The sequence below is a fragment of the Dryobates pubescens genome, chromosome 20 (genome assembly GCF_014839835.1).
Source record: "Dryobates pubescens isolate bDryPub1 chromosome 20, bDryPub1.pri, whole genome shotgun sequence".
NCBI lineage: Eukaryota > Metazoa > Chordata > Aves > Piciformes > Picidae > Dryobates > Dryobates pubescens.
The window spans coordinates 20,549,997-20,568,658 of record NC_071631.1 but is presented as its reverse complement, the minus strand read 5'-3'; the positions used below and the strand labels follow the sequence as shown (position 1 = coordinate 20,568,658).

The 18,662-nt window shown below is 56.9% G+C and overlaps 1 protein-coding gene across 1 annotated transcript in view; it reads right to left on the bottom strand.

Annotated features, from left to right (window-relative positions):
• Nucleotides 1-18,662, bottom strand: part of MYH10 (myosin heavy chain 10) — a 154,935-nt gene that overhangs the window by 18,671 nt on the left and 117,602 nt on the right. Inside the window, exons 21-28 of the mRNA XM_054171087.1 lie at nt 18,405-18,513; nt 18,188-18,319; nt 15,096-15,302; nt 12,232-12,369; nt 10,806-10,929; nt 3,562-3,733; nt 2,681-2,893; nt 1,895-2,039 (exon numbers count right to left, since the gene is read on the bottom strand). Coding sequence (XP_054027062.1) covers nt 1,895-2,039; nt 2,681-2,893; nt 3,562-3,733; nt 10,806-10,929; nt 12,232-12,369; nt 15,096-15,302; nt 18,188-18,319; nt 18,405-18,513 — 1,240 coding nt within the window. The remainder of the gene's footprint in view (nt 1-1,894; nt 2,040-2,680; nt 2,894-3,561; nt 3,734-10,805; nt 10,930-12,231; nt 12,370-15,095; nt 15,303-18,187; nt 18,320-18,404; nt 18,514-18,662) is intronic.

The window sequence follows — 18,662 nt, the reverse complement described above, 5'->3', positions numbered from 1 at the left end:
GGAATGACCCAAAGCAGCACTTCACAAACTGAAGCTGCTTTAGGGTGGGGGGTGGGAATTATCCTGCTTTTGGCATTAACCAGGTTGGAAAAGACCTTGGAGATCATGGAGTCCAACCTCTCACCCAGCACCATCTGATCCACTAAACCATGGCACCAAGGGCCTCAGCCAGGCTCTTCCTAAACACCTCCAGGGATGGGGACTCCACCACCTCCCTGGGCAGCACATCCCAAGGGCCAATCTCTCTCTCTGTGTAGAATTTCTTCCTAACCTCCAGCCTAAACCTCCCCTGGCACAGCTTGAGACTGTGTCCTCTTGTTCTGCTGCTAGTTGCCTGGGAGAAGAGACCAACCCCCACCTGGCTACAGCCTCCCTTCAGGGAGTTGTAGACAGCAATGAGGTCTCCCCTGAGCCTCCTCTTCTGCAGGCTAAGCAACCCCAGCTCCCTCAGCCTCTCCTCCCAGGGCTGTGCTCCAACACTCAACCTACAGCAGCAGGACCAAAGAACCATTTTGATGGGAAGAGATCTTTAAGATTAAATTCCATCATGCTCCAAGTGCACCAGGCCTGGTGCTAGACCATGTCCCTCAGCACCACACCTCTGCCTCATCTAGACACCTCCAGGGATGGGGACTCCACCACAGAATGCCAGGCTGGAAGGGACCTCCAGGATTACTTTCTAGGTAACAGTGGAGCTGGAATGAGAAGCTCAGCACCCTGGCAAGCTGAGTCTTCAAACTGTTCCAGGCTTTAAGAACCCTTCACAAGGAAGAAGTTTCTTCTAATGCCCAACCTAAACCTCACCTGGTGCAACCTGAGGCCATTTCCTCTTGTGAATCAAAGCTTGCTAGGGAGAAGAGACCAACCCTCAACCCCCTTCCCCCAGTACATTTATGCTACCCAGGAGGGCATCCTCCTGCCTGCCCTGGAGGTGGTCACCAGAGAACCCCAGAACACAGCTGTGCAACCTGGGGAGGTGCTCCACAGGCACCTAGCACTGGAGGGCACAGCACAGGAGGCTGGAAGCACTTCCCCCACTGCCTGCACACCCAGCTCAGCTGTGAGTGCTGGTATTACATGCACTGCAGCTCACTCACCCCCAGATCTGCCTCTCAGCAGCTGCACTGCTGGAGAATGGCTACAGAAGGACATGCTGTGACTCCAGGTGTGCCACTTCCAAGCCTAAGGAACACTCCTCAGATGCCAAGGCAGATTCACAGAGTGCATTGGGTGGGAAGGGACCTCCAAGGGCATCTTGTCCAACCCCCCTGCAGGCAGCAGGGACATCTCCAACTGGACCAGGCAGCCCAGGGCCACAGCAAGGCTGAGCTTGAACATCTCCAGGCATGGGGGGCCTCAACTACACCCCTGGGCAACCTGTGCCAGTGTCTCACCACCCTCACTGTGCAGAGCTTCCTCCTGATGTCCAACCTAAATCTGTCCTGCTCCACTTTCAAACCACTGCCTCTATCCCCACAGCCCTTCTGAGCAGTCCCTCCCCAGCCTGCCTGAATGCAGCTCTGAGGTCTCCCTGGAGCCTTCTCCAGGCTGAACAGCCCCAACTCTCCCAGCCTGTCCCCACAGGGCAGGTTCTCAGACCTCTCATCATCTTTGTGGTCCTCCTCTGGACCCTCTCCCACAGCTCCATGTCCCTCTTGTGTTGGGGCCCCCGAGCAGGCCACAGCCCTGCAGGTGAGGCCTCAGCAGGGCAGAGGGGCAGGATCCCCTCTCTCCAGCCCTGGCCACACCGCTTCGGCTGCAGGCACTACTGCTAGGCACACCCAGAGGACAGCTGAGCTCTGCAGCTGTGGGGGGAAGGGGCTCCAACACTTGGGGCCCTCCTGAGAAGCCCTGGGGCCCAGGAGGATGTCTGTGCAGGCAGCTCTGCTCTCACCCTCTTGGCCTGCTCCAGCTGCTCGGAGAGCTCCTCCAGGGCGCTGGCGTGCCGCTGCCGGATCTCCTGGATCTGTGCCTCGTGGTTCTTGGTCTCCTCCTCAATGGCTTTCTTCAGCTCAGCCACCTCCTGCTCACGCTTCGTCCTAGAGGAAGCACCAAGAGTTACCCCCACAAACAAACCAGCCTGTGATGGAAGAGTGTGGCCAGCAGATCCAGGGAGGGTCTCTGCTCTGCCCTGCTGAGACCTCATCTGCAGTGCTGTGTTCAGTGCTGGGCTCCCCAGCTCAAGAGGGACAGGGATCTGCTGGAGAGGGTCCAGCAGAGAGCCACCAGGATGATGAGGGGACTGCTTGGTGGGGAGAGGCTGAGAGCCCTGGGGCTGCTCAGTCTGGAAAAGAGAAGACTGAGAGGGGATTTGATAAATGTTGATAACTATCTGAGGGCTGGGGGTCAGGAGGCAGGGGCCAGGCTCTGCTCACTTGCTCCCTGGGATAGGACAAGGAGCAAGGGATGGAAGCTGCAGCACAGGAGGCTCCACCTCAACACAACTTCTTTACTGTGAGGCTCCCAGAGCCCTGGAGCAGGCTGCCCAGAGAGGCTGTGGAGTCTCCTTCCCTGGAGCCTTTGCAGCCCTGCCTGGATGTGTTCCTGTGTGACCTGTGCTGGATTCTCTGCTCCTGCTCTGGCAGGGGGCTTGGACTCCATGATTTTTTTGATCCCTTCCACCCCCTGACATCCTGTGATGACTTCCAGTGCTTCCTCCCTAACAGCCACCCAAGCCTACCTCAGCTCCTGCTGTGCAGCAGTGGTGTCCAAGGTATCTTCCAGTTCTGTTTTCAAAGCCTCCAGCTCTTCACTCAGGTCTCTCTTCTGCTTCTCTGCCTTGTTGCGTGATGCCTTCTCAGACTCCAGATCCTCCTGGAGCTCTGCAATCTGAGCCTGCAGCTCTCTGATCACTTTCAGGGCATTGTTCTTCTGCACTGCTTCATCATCCCCTCTGTTGGGCAGAGGCACAGCAGTGAGCCATGGGGGATTGCTTCAGAGCTGCTCTCACAGCAGTCTACCATTAAGTTATGGGAGTGACATCTTAACCTTAGCACTAGAATCAAAGCAGACCTTCTAGACCTCCCTAGGTAGGAAAGCACCACTGTGATGGTGAGGAGCAGAGTGCCTCAGCTGCTGCAGAGTGCCTCAGCAGCCTGTTGAAGCTTTCCAGTTCACACCCAGGCAGCCCCCAAAGGCACCACCTGTAGGCTTTTCCCTGCCTGCAGTCAGACATCAGGACTCAAGAAACACACAGAGCCTTTAGCTGATATCAAAAAGCAACCACACAGATCTTGATGACCTCCATCCCACCCACTCCAAGGTTTTTCCTCTCTGGGTGTTGAACTGTGGAGGTCTCCAAAAGCTTCCTGAGCCCCAGCTCTGCTGCTCCCTGGGGACACTTCAGCCTTTGCAGGTGTGCAGAGATGCTGAGAAACACTTTGTGGCTTCCTGTGCCACCTCTACCCCCAGCAGAGGAGTGCAGAGGTGCTCTAAGACACAGATCAGCTGCCCTCTGCTTTAAGCACCCCCAGCTGGGAGGTGTCTGCAGGCAGCTGACACTGCCTGGGCCAGCAGGCTTGTAGCACCCCTGCCCAGCCGTGTGCCCCACCGTGCTCTGACCTGGCCAGGGCAGCCTGCAGCTCCTCTTCTTTCTTGGCCAGCTGGATCTTCAGCTCCTCAATCTGGGCCTGCAGCTCAGCTATTTGGTCCTGCAGATCTGTTGTCTCCCCATCAAGTTTCCTTTTAGCCTTCTCAAGCTCCTGGCGAGTCTTCTCCTCCTTTTTCAAGCGCTCTGGGAAGCAAACATTGCATTGACTGTTCCACCCCCTGGGCCTCTGAGGGAAGCCTCACTGCTCTCTCCCTGACAGCAGGCTGGAGAGACCTGGGGGCTGGGCTCTTCTTGCATAGTGATAGGACAAGAAATCAGAACTGTCAGGGTTGGAAGGGACCTCAAGGCTCAGCCAGTTCCCTGCCATGGGCAGGGACACCTCACACCGCAGCAGGTTGCTCACAGCCACCTCCAGCCTGGCTGCAAACACCTCCAGGCAGGAGGCTGCCACCACCTCCCTGGGCAGCCTGTGCCAGGCTCTCACCACCCTCCTGGGGAACAACTTCCTCCTAACATCCATGGCCTCAAGTAGCTCCAGGGGAGGTTTAGGTTGGATTAGGAGAAATTTCTTTACTGCAGGAGGGGTCAGGGGTTGGCAGAGGCTGCCCAGGGAGGTGGTGGAGTCCCCAGCCCTGGAGCTGTTCCAGAAAGCTGTGGCCATGGCACCTGGGGATGTGGTTTAAATAAGTGTTTGTAAATAGCTGAGGGCTGGGGGTCAGGAGGCAGGGGCCAGGCTCTGCTCACTTGCTCCCTGGGATAGACCAAGGGGCAAGGGATGGAAACTCCAGCACAGGAGGTTCCCCCTCAACACAAGGAGGAACTTCTTCCCTGGGAGGGTCCCAGAGCCCTGGAGCAGGCTGCCCAGAGAGGTTGTGGAGTCTCCTCTGGAGCCTTTGCAGCCCTGCCTGGATGTGTTCCTGTGTGACCTGTGCTGGATTCTCTGCTCCTGCTCTGGCAGGGGGCTTGGACTCCATGATCTCTTTGGGTCCCTTCCAGCCCCTGACATCCTGTGAGGCTGTGATGGTTTAGTGGCCATGGTGGTGCTGGGTTGCTGGTTGGACTGGATGACCTCAGAGAGCTTCTCCAACCTCAACTCTTCTATCAGAAGGTTCATGAGGTGGCAAGAAGGGGTGAGGGGAAAAGTTCCATTTATATTGTGTCAGTTCTTTGTCCAGCCTGCAGCTAGAAGGCTGCCTGGGAATGAAATGGCCAAGCAGAACTGCATGGATTAGATAAAGTCCTAAAATACAGGCAATGAATGGGGGGAGGGAAGGGGGAGAGTGAAATAAAGACCAGAAACAACCTCCCTGTGATGTAAAATAAGGGTCTAACAGAAGGGCAGCTGGTGCTGCCCAGCCAGATAATCATACAGTGGCTTAGGTTGGAAGGGACCTCAGAGATCATCCACTCCAAGCCCCTGCCATGGGCAGGGACACCTCCCACCAGCACAGCTTGATCAAGGCCTCATCCAGCCTGGCCTTCAACACCCCCAGGGAGGAGGCAGCCACAGCCACTCTGGACAGCCTGTGCCAGAGTCTCACCACCCTTGTACTGAAGAACTTCTTCCTCAGCTCCAGCCCAACCCTGCTCTGCCTCAGCTTCAAACCATTCCCCTTGGCCTGGCTCTAGACACCCTCAGCAGAAGTCTCTCTGCAGCCTTCCTGCAGGATCCCTTCAGCTATTGGAAGGCAGCTCTGAGGTGCCCCCAGAGTCCCCTCTTCCCCAGGCTGCACACCCCCAGCCCCCTCAGCCTGGCCTCACAGGGGAGGTGCTGCAGCCCTTGGATCATCCTTGTGGCCTCCTCTGGACTCCAGCAGCTCCAGGTCCCTCTTAAGAAGGGACACCTGACATCAAACTGAAAAATTAAGCTCAGCCATAGACTGGAAAAAATGATGGCTGGGCTCCAAAAGCTCTACTGGAAGAGAGTACAGCTTAGGAACACTTGGAGAGAGCACTGCTGCAGGGAGCTGTGCCACTCACTCACACCCCACCCATGTTCAGCCACCCTCTGCAGCCCTGACAGCTCCAGGGATTCATCTGTGGAGCCAAGAGACTCCTGTCCTAAGGTACTCCTTGGACTTGACCACCTCTCCTCTGAAGAAAGACTGAGCCCTGGGGCTGTTCAGTCTGGAGAAGAGAAGGCTGAGAGGGATCTGAGCAATGTCTATCAATAGCTGAGGGCTGGGGGCCAGGGTGAAGGTCCCAGGCTCTTTGTGGTGGTGCCCAGTGACAGGAGCAGCAGGTACAAGCTGGAACACAGGAGGTTCTTCCCCAACATGAGCAGACACTTCTTTGTTGTGAGGGTGCTGGAGGCCTGGAGCAGGCTGCCCACAGAGGTTGTGGAGTCTCCTGGTGTGGAGAGCTTCCAAGCCCAGCTGGATGTGTTCCTGTGTGACCTGCCCTGGGTGATCCTGCTCTGGCAGGGGGCTTGGGCTTGATGATCTCCAGAGGTCCCTTCCCAGCCCTGCCATTCTGTGGCTGTTGCCAGTGCTGGAGCACTCAACCCCAGGCAGCTGATCTGCTGTGGCAGCTGGCTACTGAGCAGGCCTAGCACGCACTGAGATCACAGCAAGGGCTGCTTGGCACAGCATCAGCACCAACAGAGATGATTAGACTTGTTCAGTCCTCTGTGGGGCCTCAGTGCAGAGATTTCCCCAGCACAAGGAGGATGTGGAACTGCTGGAGAGAGTCCAGAGCAGAGCCACAAAGATGATCCAAGGGGTGGAGCAGCTCTGCTGTGGGGACAGGCTGAGGGGGCTGGGGGTGTTGAGCCTGGGGAAGAGAAGGCTCCAATGGGACCTCAGAGCTGCCTTCCAGTACCTGAAAAGAACTCACAGGAAAGCTGCAGTAGGACTTCTCCTAAAGGTGCCTAGAGCCAGGCCAAGGGGAATGGTTTGAAGCTGAGGCAGAGCAGGGTTAGAGTGGAGCTGAGGAAGAAGCTCTTCAGTACAAGGGTGGTGAGAGCCTGGAACAGGCTGCCCAGGGAGGCTGTGGAAGCCTCCTCTCTGGGGGTCTTGGAGGCCAGGCTGGATGAGGCCTTGAGCAGCCAAGTCCAGTTGAGAGGAGTCCCTGCCTGTGGCAGGGGGGTTGGACTAAGTGATGTCTAAGGACCCTTCCAACCCAAACTGTTCTGTGGTTTTGTGATTTCTCTCACCCCTTCCTAAGCCTGCTGCTGGACCAGGATATCATCTTCTGCACAGGCAGAGAGGCATCTTCAGGAACCACCTCTGGGAGCCACCTAAGGTGATTTGGCATCTTCCAGACAGAGTCACGGAGTCACCTTGGTTGAAAGAGGCCTTTAGGATCACCAGGGCCAACCACCAACCCAGCACTGCCAGGCTCCCACTAACCCTTCAGCACCACAGCTAAAGAGGAGAAGCTTTTCTGGATGGTTCCTCACTCAAGACCCAGCCCTTCAGCCTCTGTCTGCACATCACATTCCTGGGGAGTGCCACCAGGCCCAGTTCTGTAACTGGGGCAGTTCACAGCCCTCCTGCTCAAGCCTCAGTGCCTAGCAGTGCCAAGACCCTAGCAGAGAGACTTTAATGGCTTCTTGAATCCTCTCCAGGAGCAAACATCCTTTTGCTGTGCCTCAGCAGCCAGGAACCTGCAGGCCTTGTATTTAAGTTTCCATTTCTAAGGCCATCAGCCCTGGAGCAGGCCCATAAGCAAACCCATCTGTCAAGTGCCTTCAGAAGCACCAGGCCTGATTTAACCACACAGCTGCCCCAGCATTACTTTCCAGTGAGGAAAGCTCACTTCTGCCTATTTTAAGGCCTCTGAAGATGATTCTGAAAGAAAAGGATCATCAATTACCTCCTGGCCCTGTCAGACTCACAGAACTGCTTTGGTTGGAAGAGACCTAACAGCATAGTATCATAGAATCAGTCAGGGTTGGAAGGGACCACAAGGAGCATCTAGTTCCAACCCCCCTGCCACAGGCAGGGACACCCCACACTAGATCAGCCTGGCCAGAGCCTCATCCAGCCTGGGCTTAAACACCTCCAGGGCTGGGGCCTCAACCTCCTCCCTGGACAACCCATTCCAGGGCTTCACCACTCTCATGGGGAAGAACTTCCTCCTCACCTCCAGCCTGAATCTCCCCACCTCCAGCTTCATTCCATTCCCCCTAGTCCTATCACTACCTGAGATCCTGAGCAGTCCCTCCCCAGCCTTCTTGGAGCCCCCTTCAGATCCTGGAAGGCCACAATGAGGTCACCTCAGAGCCTTCTCTTCTCCAGACTGAACAGCCCCAACTCCTTCAGTCTGTCCTCACAGCAGAGCAGCTCCAGCCCTCTGCTCATCCTCCTGGCCCTTCTCTGGACACCTTCCAGCCCCTCCAGAGCCTTCCTGGCACAGAGGCTCCAGAGCTGGCCCCAGAGCTCCAGCTGTGGGCTCAGCAGAGTGGAGCAGAGGGGCAGAATCCCCTCCCTGGCCCTGCTGGCCACACTTCTCTTGCTGCAGCCCAGGCTCTGCTTGGCTCTCTGGGCTGCAAGTGCACACTGAGAGCTCCTGCTGAGCTTCTCCTCCCCCAGCACCCCCAAGTCTCTCTCCTCAGGGCTGCTTTCCAGCCAGTCACTGCCCAAGCATCAAGTCTAACTGCTACCCCAGCACTGCCAGGGCACCAGTACACCATGGCACTCAGCACCACATCCACACAGCTCTGAAACCCCTCCAGGGATGGGGACTCCACCACTGCCCTGGGCAGCCTGGGCCAGGCCCTGACAGCCCTTTTGGGGAAGAAATTGTTCCTTGTGCCCAACCTCAGCTACATGGCTTATCAATCCCTCCAGAGATGGGGACTCCACCACTGCACTGGGCAGTCTGTTAGTTCAATACCTTCCCATACAGAGGTTAAACTTTGGTGTACTTCCATAAGCACAGCAGCAAGATAGCTATGGAATTGCTGGAGCAGGGCCAGAGAAGGGCAACAAAGCTGGGGAAGGGTCTGGAGAACAGGGCTGGGGAGGAGCAGCTGAGGGAGCTGGGGAGGTTTAGTCTGGAGAAGAGGAGGCTGAGGGCAGACCCCATTGCTCTCTACAGCTCCCTGAGAGCAGGCTGCAGGGAGGTGGGGGTTGGGCTCTGCTCCTTAGTTTCAGGTGATAGAAGGAGAGGAACTGGCCTGGAATTGTGCCAGGGGAGGCTGAGGTTGGAGAGAAGGAAAGATGTCTTTGCTGCAAGAGTGGTCAGGGACTGGCAGAGGCTGCCCAGGGAGGTGGTGGAGTCCCCAGCCCTGGAGGTGCTGGGTTGATGGTTGGACTTGATGATCCCAGAGGGCTTTTCCAACCCAAACAATTCTATGATTCTATACCAGGGCCACACAGAGTAAGTGGCAAAAACTCCTGCCAGATGAGGGCAGCTAGGGCAAATTCTGCCCTGGCAGTCCATTCACATTGCACAAGGACTATCTACAGCCACAAGCAATTTAAAGCCCTTGAAATGAAGCAAGGTGACACACAGGGGCAGTGCAGCTTGTGGCAGGAATGAAGAGCCAAAGAGGTGGAACCGTTTGAGAGCCACAAAGCATGAAGCAAAACAATTTACATTTGCTTACTCAAGCAATATTGGAAGCCTCAGGCCTGCCTGCAAACACTCCCCCAGGCAGGGGTTGATCCAAAGTGCTGGTGCAGGGCACCTTCCCCCCAGCATAGATGTGTGCCCCTGGCCCCAGGGGGGACTGGATGCCCCTGGCCCCAAGGGACTGGCTGCCCCTGGCCCCAGAGGGGACTGGCTGCCCCTGGCCCCAAGGGGACTGGCTGCCCCTGGCCCCAAGGGGACTGGCTGCCCCTGGCCCCAAGGGACTGGCTGCCCCTGGCCCCAAGGGACTGGCTGCCCCTGGCCCCAAGGGGACTGGCTGCCCCTGGCCCCAAGGGACTGGCTGCCCCTGGCCCCAAGGGACTGGCTGCCCCTGGCCCCAGGGGGACTGGCTGCCCCTGGCCCCAAGGGACTGGCTGCCCCTGGCCCCAAGGGACTGGCTGCCCCTGGCCCCCAAGGGACTGGCTGCCCCTGGCCCCAAGGGGACTGGCTGCCCCTGGCCCCAAGGGGACTGGCTGCCCCTGGCCCCAAGGGGACTGGCTGCCCCTGGCCCCAAGGGGACTGGCTGCCCCTGGCCCCAAGGGACTGGCTGCCCCTGGCCCCAAGGGACTGGCTGCCCCTGGCCCCAGGGGGACTGGCTGCCCCTGGCCCCAAGGGACTGGCTGCCCCTGGCCCCAAGGGACTGGCTGCCCCTGGCCCCCAAGGGACTGGCTGCCCCTGGCCCCAAGGGGACTGGCTGCCCCTGGCCCCCAAGGGGACTGGCTGCCCCCGGCCCCAAGGGACTGGCTGCCCCTGGCCCCAGGGGGGACTGGCTGCCCCTGGCCCCCAAGGGGGGACTGGCTGCCCCTGGCCCCAAGGGGACTGGCTGTCCCTGGCCCCAAGGGGGGACTGGCTGCCCCTGGCCCCCAAGGGACTGGCTGCCCCTGGCCCCAAGGGGACTGGCTGCCCCTGGCCCCAAGGGGACTGGCTGCCCCTGGCCCCAGGGGGGACTGGCTGCCCCTGGCCCCAGGGGGGACTGGCTGCAGCAGCAGAGCCTGCAGTGTGTCTGCAAATGAAGTGGATTCTCAGCAATGGACCCTAAGAAGCTAAGCAGGAGACAGTCTGAGCAGCCAGAAGGAACAAGGCTGTTTTTCAAGGTGTGGATAAATTAAGAGCTGTTGAGGCATGGACACAGAGGTTACACTTTGGAGCAGGTCCCATTCCATTCCAGCACAGTGTCCATGCTGGTGATAGGTAAATGTGGTAAGAAAGATTCACAGAATGGGTTGGGTTGAAAGGGACTTTAAAGACCATCCAGTTCCAACCCTTCTGCCCTGGGCAGGGACACCTCCCACCAGCCCAGGCTGCTCAAGGCCTCATCCAGCCTGGCCTTGAACACTTCCAAGGGTTGGAGCCTCCACAACCTCCCTGGGCAACCTGTTCCAGGGTCTCACCAACCTCACTTGAAAGAGTTTCTTCCTCATCTGCAGTCTCAATCTCCCCTCTCCCAGCTCAAAGCCATTGCCCCTCATCCTGGCACTCCCAGCCCTTGTCAGGATAGCTTCCCAGCTCTCCTGGAGCCCTCTTCAGGTACTGGAAGGCTGCTCCAAGGTCTCCCTGCAGCCTTCCCTTCTCCAGGCTGAAGAAGCCCAACTCTCAACCTGTCCCCACAGGAGAGGTGCTCCAGCCCTGGGGTCATCTTTGTGGCCTCCTCTGGACAAAGCTTCCAAGAAGAACCAACCTTCCAAATCAGTGATCATCATTTCCTGCTTGTTCTTGAGCTTGGCCAAGTTTTTGGCCTTCTCTTCCTCTTCAGCCAGCTGAGAAGTGCATTCAGCAATCCGATCCTCCATCAGCTTCTTCTCCTGGGTGGGAGAAAGGAGAACAACTTCAGGACCACCAACAGAGGCAATCCAGAGAGCTCACAGGTTTGAGTGCCTGACCTGGCAGGATTAAGGAGCAGTTGGGATAACACAGGAACAGTTGTTTGATTTCCAAGAAGGTGAATTTACCACCTGGGAGGCCTGGCTGGAGGAGAGCATCTGCTGTACCCCTCTGGAAGTGTTGGCAGAGAGCAAGGGTAGCCAGAGATTCATGGAATGGGCTGGCCTGGAAGGGACCTCCAAAGGCTCATCCAGTCCAACCCCCCTGCACTCAGCAGATCAGGTTGTTCAGAGCCCTGTCAAGCCTGACCTTGCACTCATCTCCAAGCACAGGGCCTCAGCCAGCTCCCTGGGCAACCTGTTCCAGGGTTCCACCACCCTCAAGGTGCAGAACTTGATGCTAACATCCAATCTAAATCTGCTCTGCTCCAATTTCAAACCCTTCTTCCTCACCCTGTCACTCCCAGCCCCTGTCAAAAGTCCCTCACCAGCACTCCTGTAGCACTTTTCAGGTCCTGGAAGGCTGCTCTAAGGTCTGCCTGGAGCCTTCTCTTCTCCAGGCTGCACAGCCCCAACTGTCCCAGCCTGTCCCCACAGCAGAGCTTCTCCAGCCCTGATGATGTATTTTCATGGCCTCCTCTGGACCCACTCCTTTAGTTCCAGGTCCTTCCTGTGTTGGGGGCCCCAGAGCTGGACACAGCCCTGCAGGTGAGGTCTCCCCAGAGCAGAGCAGAGGGGCAGGATCCTTCTCTCCAGCTCTGGCCACACTGCTTTGGATGCAGCCCAGGCTGCCCTTGGCCTTCTGGGCTCCCAGTGCCCATTGCTGGCTCCTGTCCAGCTTCTCCCCCACCAGCACCCCCAAGTCCTTCCCTGCAGGGCTGCTCTCAATCTCATCCCCCTCTAAGCCTGGACTTCTGTCAAGGATTGCCTCAACCCAGGTAAAGGGCCTTGCACTTGACCTTATTGAACCTCATGAGGTTCTCCTTGCTCACCCCTCTGGATGGCTCTGGATCCTGCTCTTCAGACTTATCAACTGTGAGTAACACCTTCCAGCTCTTAGACTGGGCACTCATTGGAAAGCTTGCAGGGGAAATACTTCCCTTTTGAAGGCCTAAGGAATCTCTCAGGGTCTCAGCTTCTCCCTGTCCCAAGCTGTCCAAACCCCACAAGTCTTCAGGCACAAACTTCACTGCTAAATGAAGAGCAGTCACCAGTTCTTGGGAGCTGTCCCTTGGCACTGCCATGACCTCTGTGCACAACCTCCACCATGAATCCTGGTCTCACCTTCAAGAATTTGGAATTTTGGTCCTCCAGCAGCAGGATTTCTTCCTCCATCTTCTTGATCTTGGCTTCAGCTGTCACCTTTTCGAGCTGCAGCTTCTGCCGAGCTCCCTCCTCCTCGTCGAGCTGCTCCTCTAGGTCCTGGGAAGAAAGGCAACTGCCCCTGAGCACCCTCCAGCTCAGCCACCCTGCTGCACTGCTCACTGGCTGACACAGATGGGTGCTTCTGAAGAGCCACCTGCCCTCACCAACACTCCAAGGCTCTGCTGGAGTCCCTGGTAGGGTCACTGGTAAGGAAACTCAAGGCCATGTGACACAGATGGAACCTTTTCTGCTCTGGATTGCACACAGTCACAGGAACAGGCAGGTTGGAAGAGACCCTCAGGGTCACCAAGTCCAACCCAGAGCCCTACTCTGCAAGGGTCACCCCTAAACCACAGCCCCAAGCACCACATCCAAACCAGGCCTGGGGACTCCACCACCTCCCTGGGCAGCACATTCCAACCCCTGACCACTCTTGCTGGGAAAAAATGTTTCCTACTGCCCAGTCTAAACCTCCCCAGTGGCAGCTTGAGGCTGTTCCCTCTGGTTCTGTCACTAATTGCTCTCTGCAACTCCCTGAAGGGAGGTTGTAGCCAGGTGGGGGTTGGTCTCTTCTTCCAGGCAGCCAGCACCAGAACAAGAGGACACAGTCTCAAGCTGTGCCAGGGGAGGTTCAGGCTGGAGGTGAGGAGAAAGTTCTTCCCAGGAAGAGTAATCGGCCATTGGGATGTGCTGCCCAGGGAGGTGGTGGAGTCCCCAGCCCTGGAGGTGTTCAAGAGGGGATTGGATGTGGCACTGGGAGCCATGGTTTAGTTGTCAGGAGGTGTTGGGTGACAGGTTGGACTTGATGATCTCTGAGGTCTTTTCCAACATTATTGATTCTATGATTCTAATTACCTGTGAGAAGAGACCAGCACCAACCTCTCCACAGCCTCCTTTCAGGTAGCTGTAGACAGCCAGGAGGTCTCCCCTCAGCCTCCTCTGTTTCACACTAACCAGCCCCAGCTCCATCAGTTGCTCTCCATCAGATTTCTTCCCCAGGCCCTTCCCAGCTTCCTTGCCCTGCTCTGCCCTGGCTCCAGCACCTCCACATCTCTCTTGTGCTGAGGTGCCCAAACCTGGGCACCATAGCCAAGGTGTGGCCTCTCCGGAGCTGAGGAGAGAGCTCTGGCTGAGGTGTGCTGCCTAGGAAGCAGGCACTCAGAGTCCTTCACCTTCCTCATTCCACACTAAAAAATAACAAATTCTACTTGGTGACAACCAAATCAGATCAGGCTTTAGGACAAGGACTTCCCAGCACCTGGATAGGGCATCTGGGAAACGTGCAAGAGCCACCACAGGGCACCCCTCCTGACATCAGTGTGGATCTCAGCTCAGGGTCACAGCTGAAACCCTTCAGATCCTGCCACAAACAGCTGGATGTGCCCAGAGGAGCAATACCACAGCATGCCAGCTGGGGAGGGATCCCAAGGCTCACAGGATGTCAGGGGTTGGAAGGGACCCAAAGAGATCTGCAAGTCCAACACCCCCCTGCCAGAGCAGGAGCATAGAACCCAGCACAGGTCACACAGGAACACATCCAGGCAGGGCTGCAAAGGCTCCAGGGAAGGAAACTCCACAACCTCTCTGGGCAGCCTGCTCCAGGGCCCTGGGACCCTCCCAGGGAAGAAGTTCCCCCTTGTGTTGAGGGGGAACCTCCTGAGCTGCAGGATCATCTGGTTCAGGTTTTTAGGTAACAGAAGAGTTGAAATGAGCTGGCCAGGACCTTGCCAAGCTGCATCTTAACCTGCCCAGTGCAGGGGAACCCTCCACTTCCCTTGGGAGAGGATCCCAAACCCTCCACTTCCCTTAGGAGAGGATCCCAGTGTGCTTCTCTCCATGTGAAATAAGGTTCTCAGTCACACCTTCATGGACACTTCCAAAAGGCACCAGGGGCTGGGAGCCTTGGGGTTTATTTCCCCCTCAAGCACCCTGGATATTGCAAAAGGTGAAGCTCTCAGCTATTCCCTCTTCCCTATTACTCAAAAGGGAGCAGCTAAACCATCAGCTTTGCACAACACCACCCCAGAGCCTGGCAGCTGGGAAGAGATGAAGCTGGTTTCATTCAGGAGTCAAAGGAGAGCTGTTTCTCATGATCCTGGCTGGATTTCTGGCCCAAAGGAACACTTCTGAGAAGTGACACCCTCCCAGCAGTCTGTGTTTCTAGGAGGCAGCAGGGAAGCCCCAAGGAGTAGTTCCCAGTTTCTCCACACTCCCTGCAAGCACAGCAGCTCCCAGGGCATTGTGACTTCCCTTTCTCTCCCCACACTCAAGTGCCTGCAGAGCACAAGAGGCTAAATGCACTGAACAGAGGAAGGGACAACCATCCCACCTGATTTTATTCCACACATGCTGCTAAGGAGCTAAATTCCTCCATACTGTGGAGATCAGACTCACAGAATGGTTTGGGTTGGAAGAGATCTGAGAGCTCATCCAGTTCCAACCCCCCTGCCCTGGGCAGGGACACCTCCCACCAGCCCAGGCTGCTCAAGGCCTCATCCAACCTGGCCTTGAACACTTCCAAGGGTTGGAGCCTCCACAACCTTCCTGGCCTTGAAGACCTCCAGGGATGAGGCATCCACAGCCTCCCTGGGCAGCCTGTGCCAGGCTCTCCCCACCCTCACTCTCAGCAATTTCTTCCTGCTCTCCAGCCTCAATCTCTCCTCTCCCAGCTCAAAGCCACTGCCCCTCACCCTCTCCCTATCCCAGGCTGAGATGCTGAGGGAGCTTCCCCCCCTTCACTGTCCTGTTGCATGCTTCTCCCTCTCCAGCACCCAGAACCATACCTGGATGTGACCCTGCATTTTCTTTTTCTCATTTTGCAGTATCTGGTTTCTTTCCTCTTCCTCCTCAACCCTGGACTCCAGATCATGAAGGATTTCTTCCAGCTCCTGTTTCTTGGCAGCCAGGCGAGCCCTCATCTCCTCAGCTTCTGCAAAGAGCTCTGTCTCGGCCTGCAGCTGCTCAGCAAGGATGTTCTTCTCTTCCAGAAGCTGCAAGCACACACAACAGGCAAGAAAGCAGTAGAAAGAGTATTTCCAAGTCCCTCAGGAGAGGCTGCACACAGGACAACTGCAAAGTGACCTAAAGGCTAAGCTCAGCTCCAGTTCCTACCCAAAGCAGAGGCATTTACCACAAATCCAGCAGGCAGAACCATGGAATCATTAGGGCTAGGAAAGGCCTTTCAGATACAGGCCAACCATTCTCTAGCTCTTCTCTCTTGGTAGCAAGGCTGCTGCTGAGCCATGTCCTTCAGCACCACATCTCTGCATCTTCTAAACACCCCCAGGGATGGGCATTCAACCACCCCCCTGGGCAGCCTGGGCCAGGCCTTGAGAACCCTTTCAGGGAAGGAGTTTCTTCTGGTGTCCAACCTCAACCTCCCCTGGTGCCACACTGGAGACTATTTCCTCTTGTCCTAGCACTTGCTACTAGGGAGCAGAGCCCAGCCCCCACCTCACTGCAGCCTCCTCTAAGGGAGCTGCAGAGAGCAATGAGGTCTCCCCTCAGCCTCCTTCTCTCCAGGCTGAACACCCCCAGGCCCCTCAGCTGCTCCTCCCCAGCCCTGTGCTCCAGACCCTTCAGCAGCACTGATGACCTTCTCTGGACCTACTCCAACCCCTCAATGTCCTTGTAGTGAGGGCCCCAGGAAACCAGCTCTCAGCAGGGCCACAGCAATATGCACTCATGTCCCCACAGTTCAAGGAACAAACCCCACTGCCCCTGCTCCACCTGCCCTCTTCTGATGAGGGAAGGGCCTGTTCCTTGGACTGTTCCTCACCTTCAGCCTTGCACAGTGGCAGAGCAGTGCCATGGGTAGCTGGGCTGAAGCTGGCACTTGGGAGTCACTGCCAGACATTACCTCTTGCTGTGTAATACTGCAGCTAGGAAAGACCTACAGTGGTCACCTGCTCCAACTGCCTGACCCCTCCAGGGTGAGCAGAAGTCCAAGTGTGTTATCCAGGGCACAGTCCAAATGCCTCTTAAATGCTTGGGGCATCCAAGAGCTCTTTAGGAAGCTTGTTCCAGTGTTTGAACAACCCCTTGGGTAAAGAAATGGCTCCTAACATCCTAGTCTGACCCTCCCTCAATGCAGCTTTCCCTCATGTCCTTTCCTGGCTTCTTGAGGAGATGAGCTCAGCACCTCCTTCCCAGGGATCAGTGCTGGGCCCCAGCCTGTTCAATAGCTTTATTGATGATCTGGAGGAGGGGATGGAGTCCATCAGCAGCAAGTTTGCAGATGACACCAAGCTGGGGGCAGGAGTTGATCTGTTAGAGGGTAGCAGAGCTCTGCAGAGGGACCTGGACAGGCTGGGCAGATGGGCAGAGGCCAAGGGCAGGAGATTGAACACAGCCAAGTGCCAGGGGCTGCACATTGGCCACAGCAACCCCAGGCAGTGCTACAGGCTGGGGTCAGAGTGGCTGAGAGCAGCCAGGCAGAGAGGGACCTGGGGGTAGTGGTTGATGGTAGGCTGAACATGAGCCTGCAGTGTGCCCAGGGGGCCAAGAAGGCCAAGGGCATCCTGGCCTGCATCAGGAACAGTGTGGCCAGCAGGAGCAGGGAGGTCATTGTGCCCTGTGCTCAGCACTGGTTAGGCCACACCTTGAGTCCTGTGTCCAGTTCTGGGCCCCTCAGTTTAGGAAAGATGTTGAGGTGCTGGAAGGTGTCCAGAGAAGGGCAACAAAGCTGGGGAGGGGTCTGGAGCACAGCCCTGTGAGGAGAGGCTGAGGGAGCTGGGGTTGCTTAGCCTGAAGAAGAGAAGGCTCAGGGGAGACTTCATTGCTCTCTACAACTACCTGAAGGGAGGTTGTAGCCAGGTGGGGGTTGGTTTCTCCTCCCAGGCACCCAGCACCAGAACAAGAGGACACAGTCTCAAGCTGTGCCAGTGGAGGTTTAGGCTGGAGGTGAGGAAGAAGTTCTCCCCAGAAAGAGAGATTGGCCATTGGGATGTGGTGGAGTCCCCATCCCTGGAGGTGTTTAAGAGGAGAGTAGATGAGGCCCTTGGTGCCATGGTTTAGTTGTCAGGAGGTGTTGGGTGACAGGTTGGGCTTGATGGCCTCTGAAGTCTTTTCCAACCTTACTGATTCTATGATTCTCCACTTCCCCTCCTCAGGAAGCTGGAGGGAACAATGAGGTTGCTCCTCAGCCTCCTCTTCTCCAGGCCAAGCCAAACCCAGCAGCCTTAGGCACTCCTCATGGGACAGACCTGCCAGCCCTGTGATCATCAGGCACTGCTGTTTTGCCCTTCCAGCTCTCCACTCCAGCTCCAGCCCCTCTCAAAACACTCACAGTGATGAACACAGGCCTGTCCTTGCTGAGCCCTTCAGCTCCTCTGAGCTCATACCAATGGCACCTATCACCCTTATCCTGCCTTCCACAGCATGTGCCCACCACAGAAGCCTCCTACCCTGAACACAGCAAACAGCACTGCTCCTGAAGTTCCCCTGGAAAGGCTGGAAAACACTTTGGTGTTCACAGAACTGTTTGGGTTGGCAAAGCCCTCTGAGCTCACCCAGTCCAGCCAGCAGCCCAGCCCCACCATGGCCACCAAACCATGGCCCCAAGTGCCATGGCCACAGGGTTCTGGAACACCTGCAGGGCTTGGGACTCCACCACCTCCCTGGGCAGGCTCTGCCAATCCCTGACCACTCCTGCAGCAAAGAAGTTGTTCCTCATCTCCAGCCTAAGCCTGTCCTTTTCCTGGAGGGATGGCTCATGCCACATCTTCCTATCCCAGGTTTCAGCTGAGTGGGAAAGGAGTTGGTGTGCCTGATTCTCAGTGCTGTAGCTCACAACTGTCCCCCCAGCACAGCTGCCTCCCATGGGATCTCGTGCTAGTCACACTCTGGACAGCAAAAGCAGCTCCTGGACACAAACCTGTTGATGCTTCCTTTCCATCTCCTCAAGCTCTGCCTCCACTTTTGTCTGTTTTTCTTTCACCTTCATGAGCTCCTCGTCCTTGGCTTGCAGCTCTTCCTCCTGACGAGTGACCTGCAGAAGGGGCTTCACCTGCAAGGATTGGAGATGGACAAGTCAGAAGCTGCTTCCACCTACTCACAGGAGTCAAAACAGAAGAACACAGAGGAGGAGGAACCTTGGTGAAGACTCTCCACCACTGCCAGTGCCTCAGCTTCAGGTAGGCAGCGCAGTTCCTCTGCAGGATCTTCAGGGCACTCAGCTGCTGCTGCTTCTTGGCAAAGGCTCTGAGGAGAAGAGAGCAAAACAATCCCATGCTGAGCACTGCTGATCATCTGCCTATGCTTTGTTCTGCTGCTGGCTGCCTGGCAGAAGAGACCAACCCCCACCTGGCTGCAACCTCTCTTCAGGGAGTTGGAGAGAGCAAGAAGGTCTC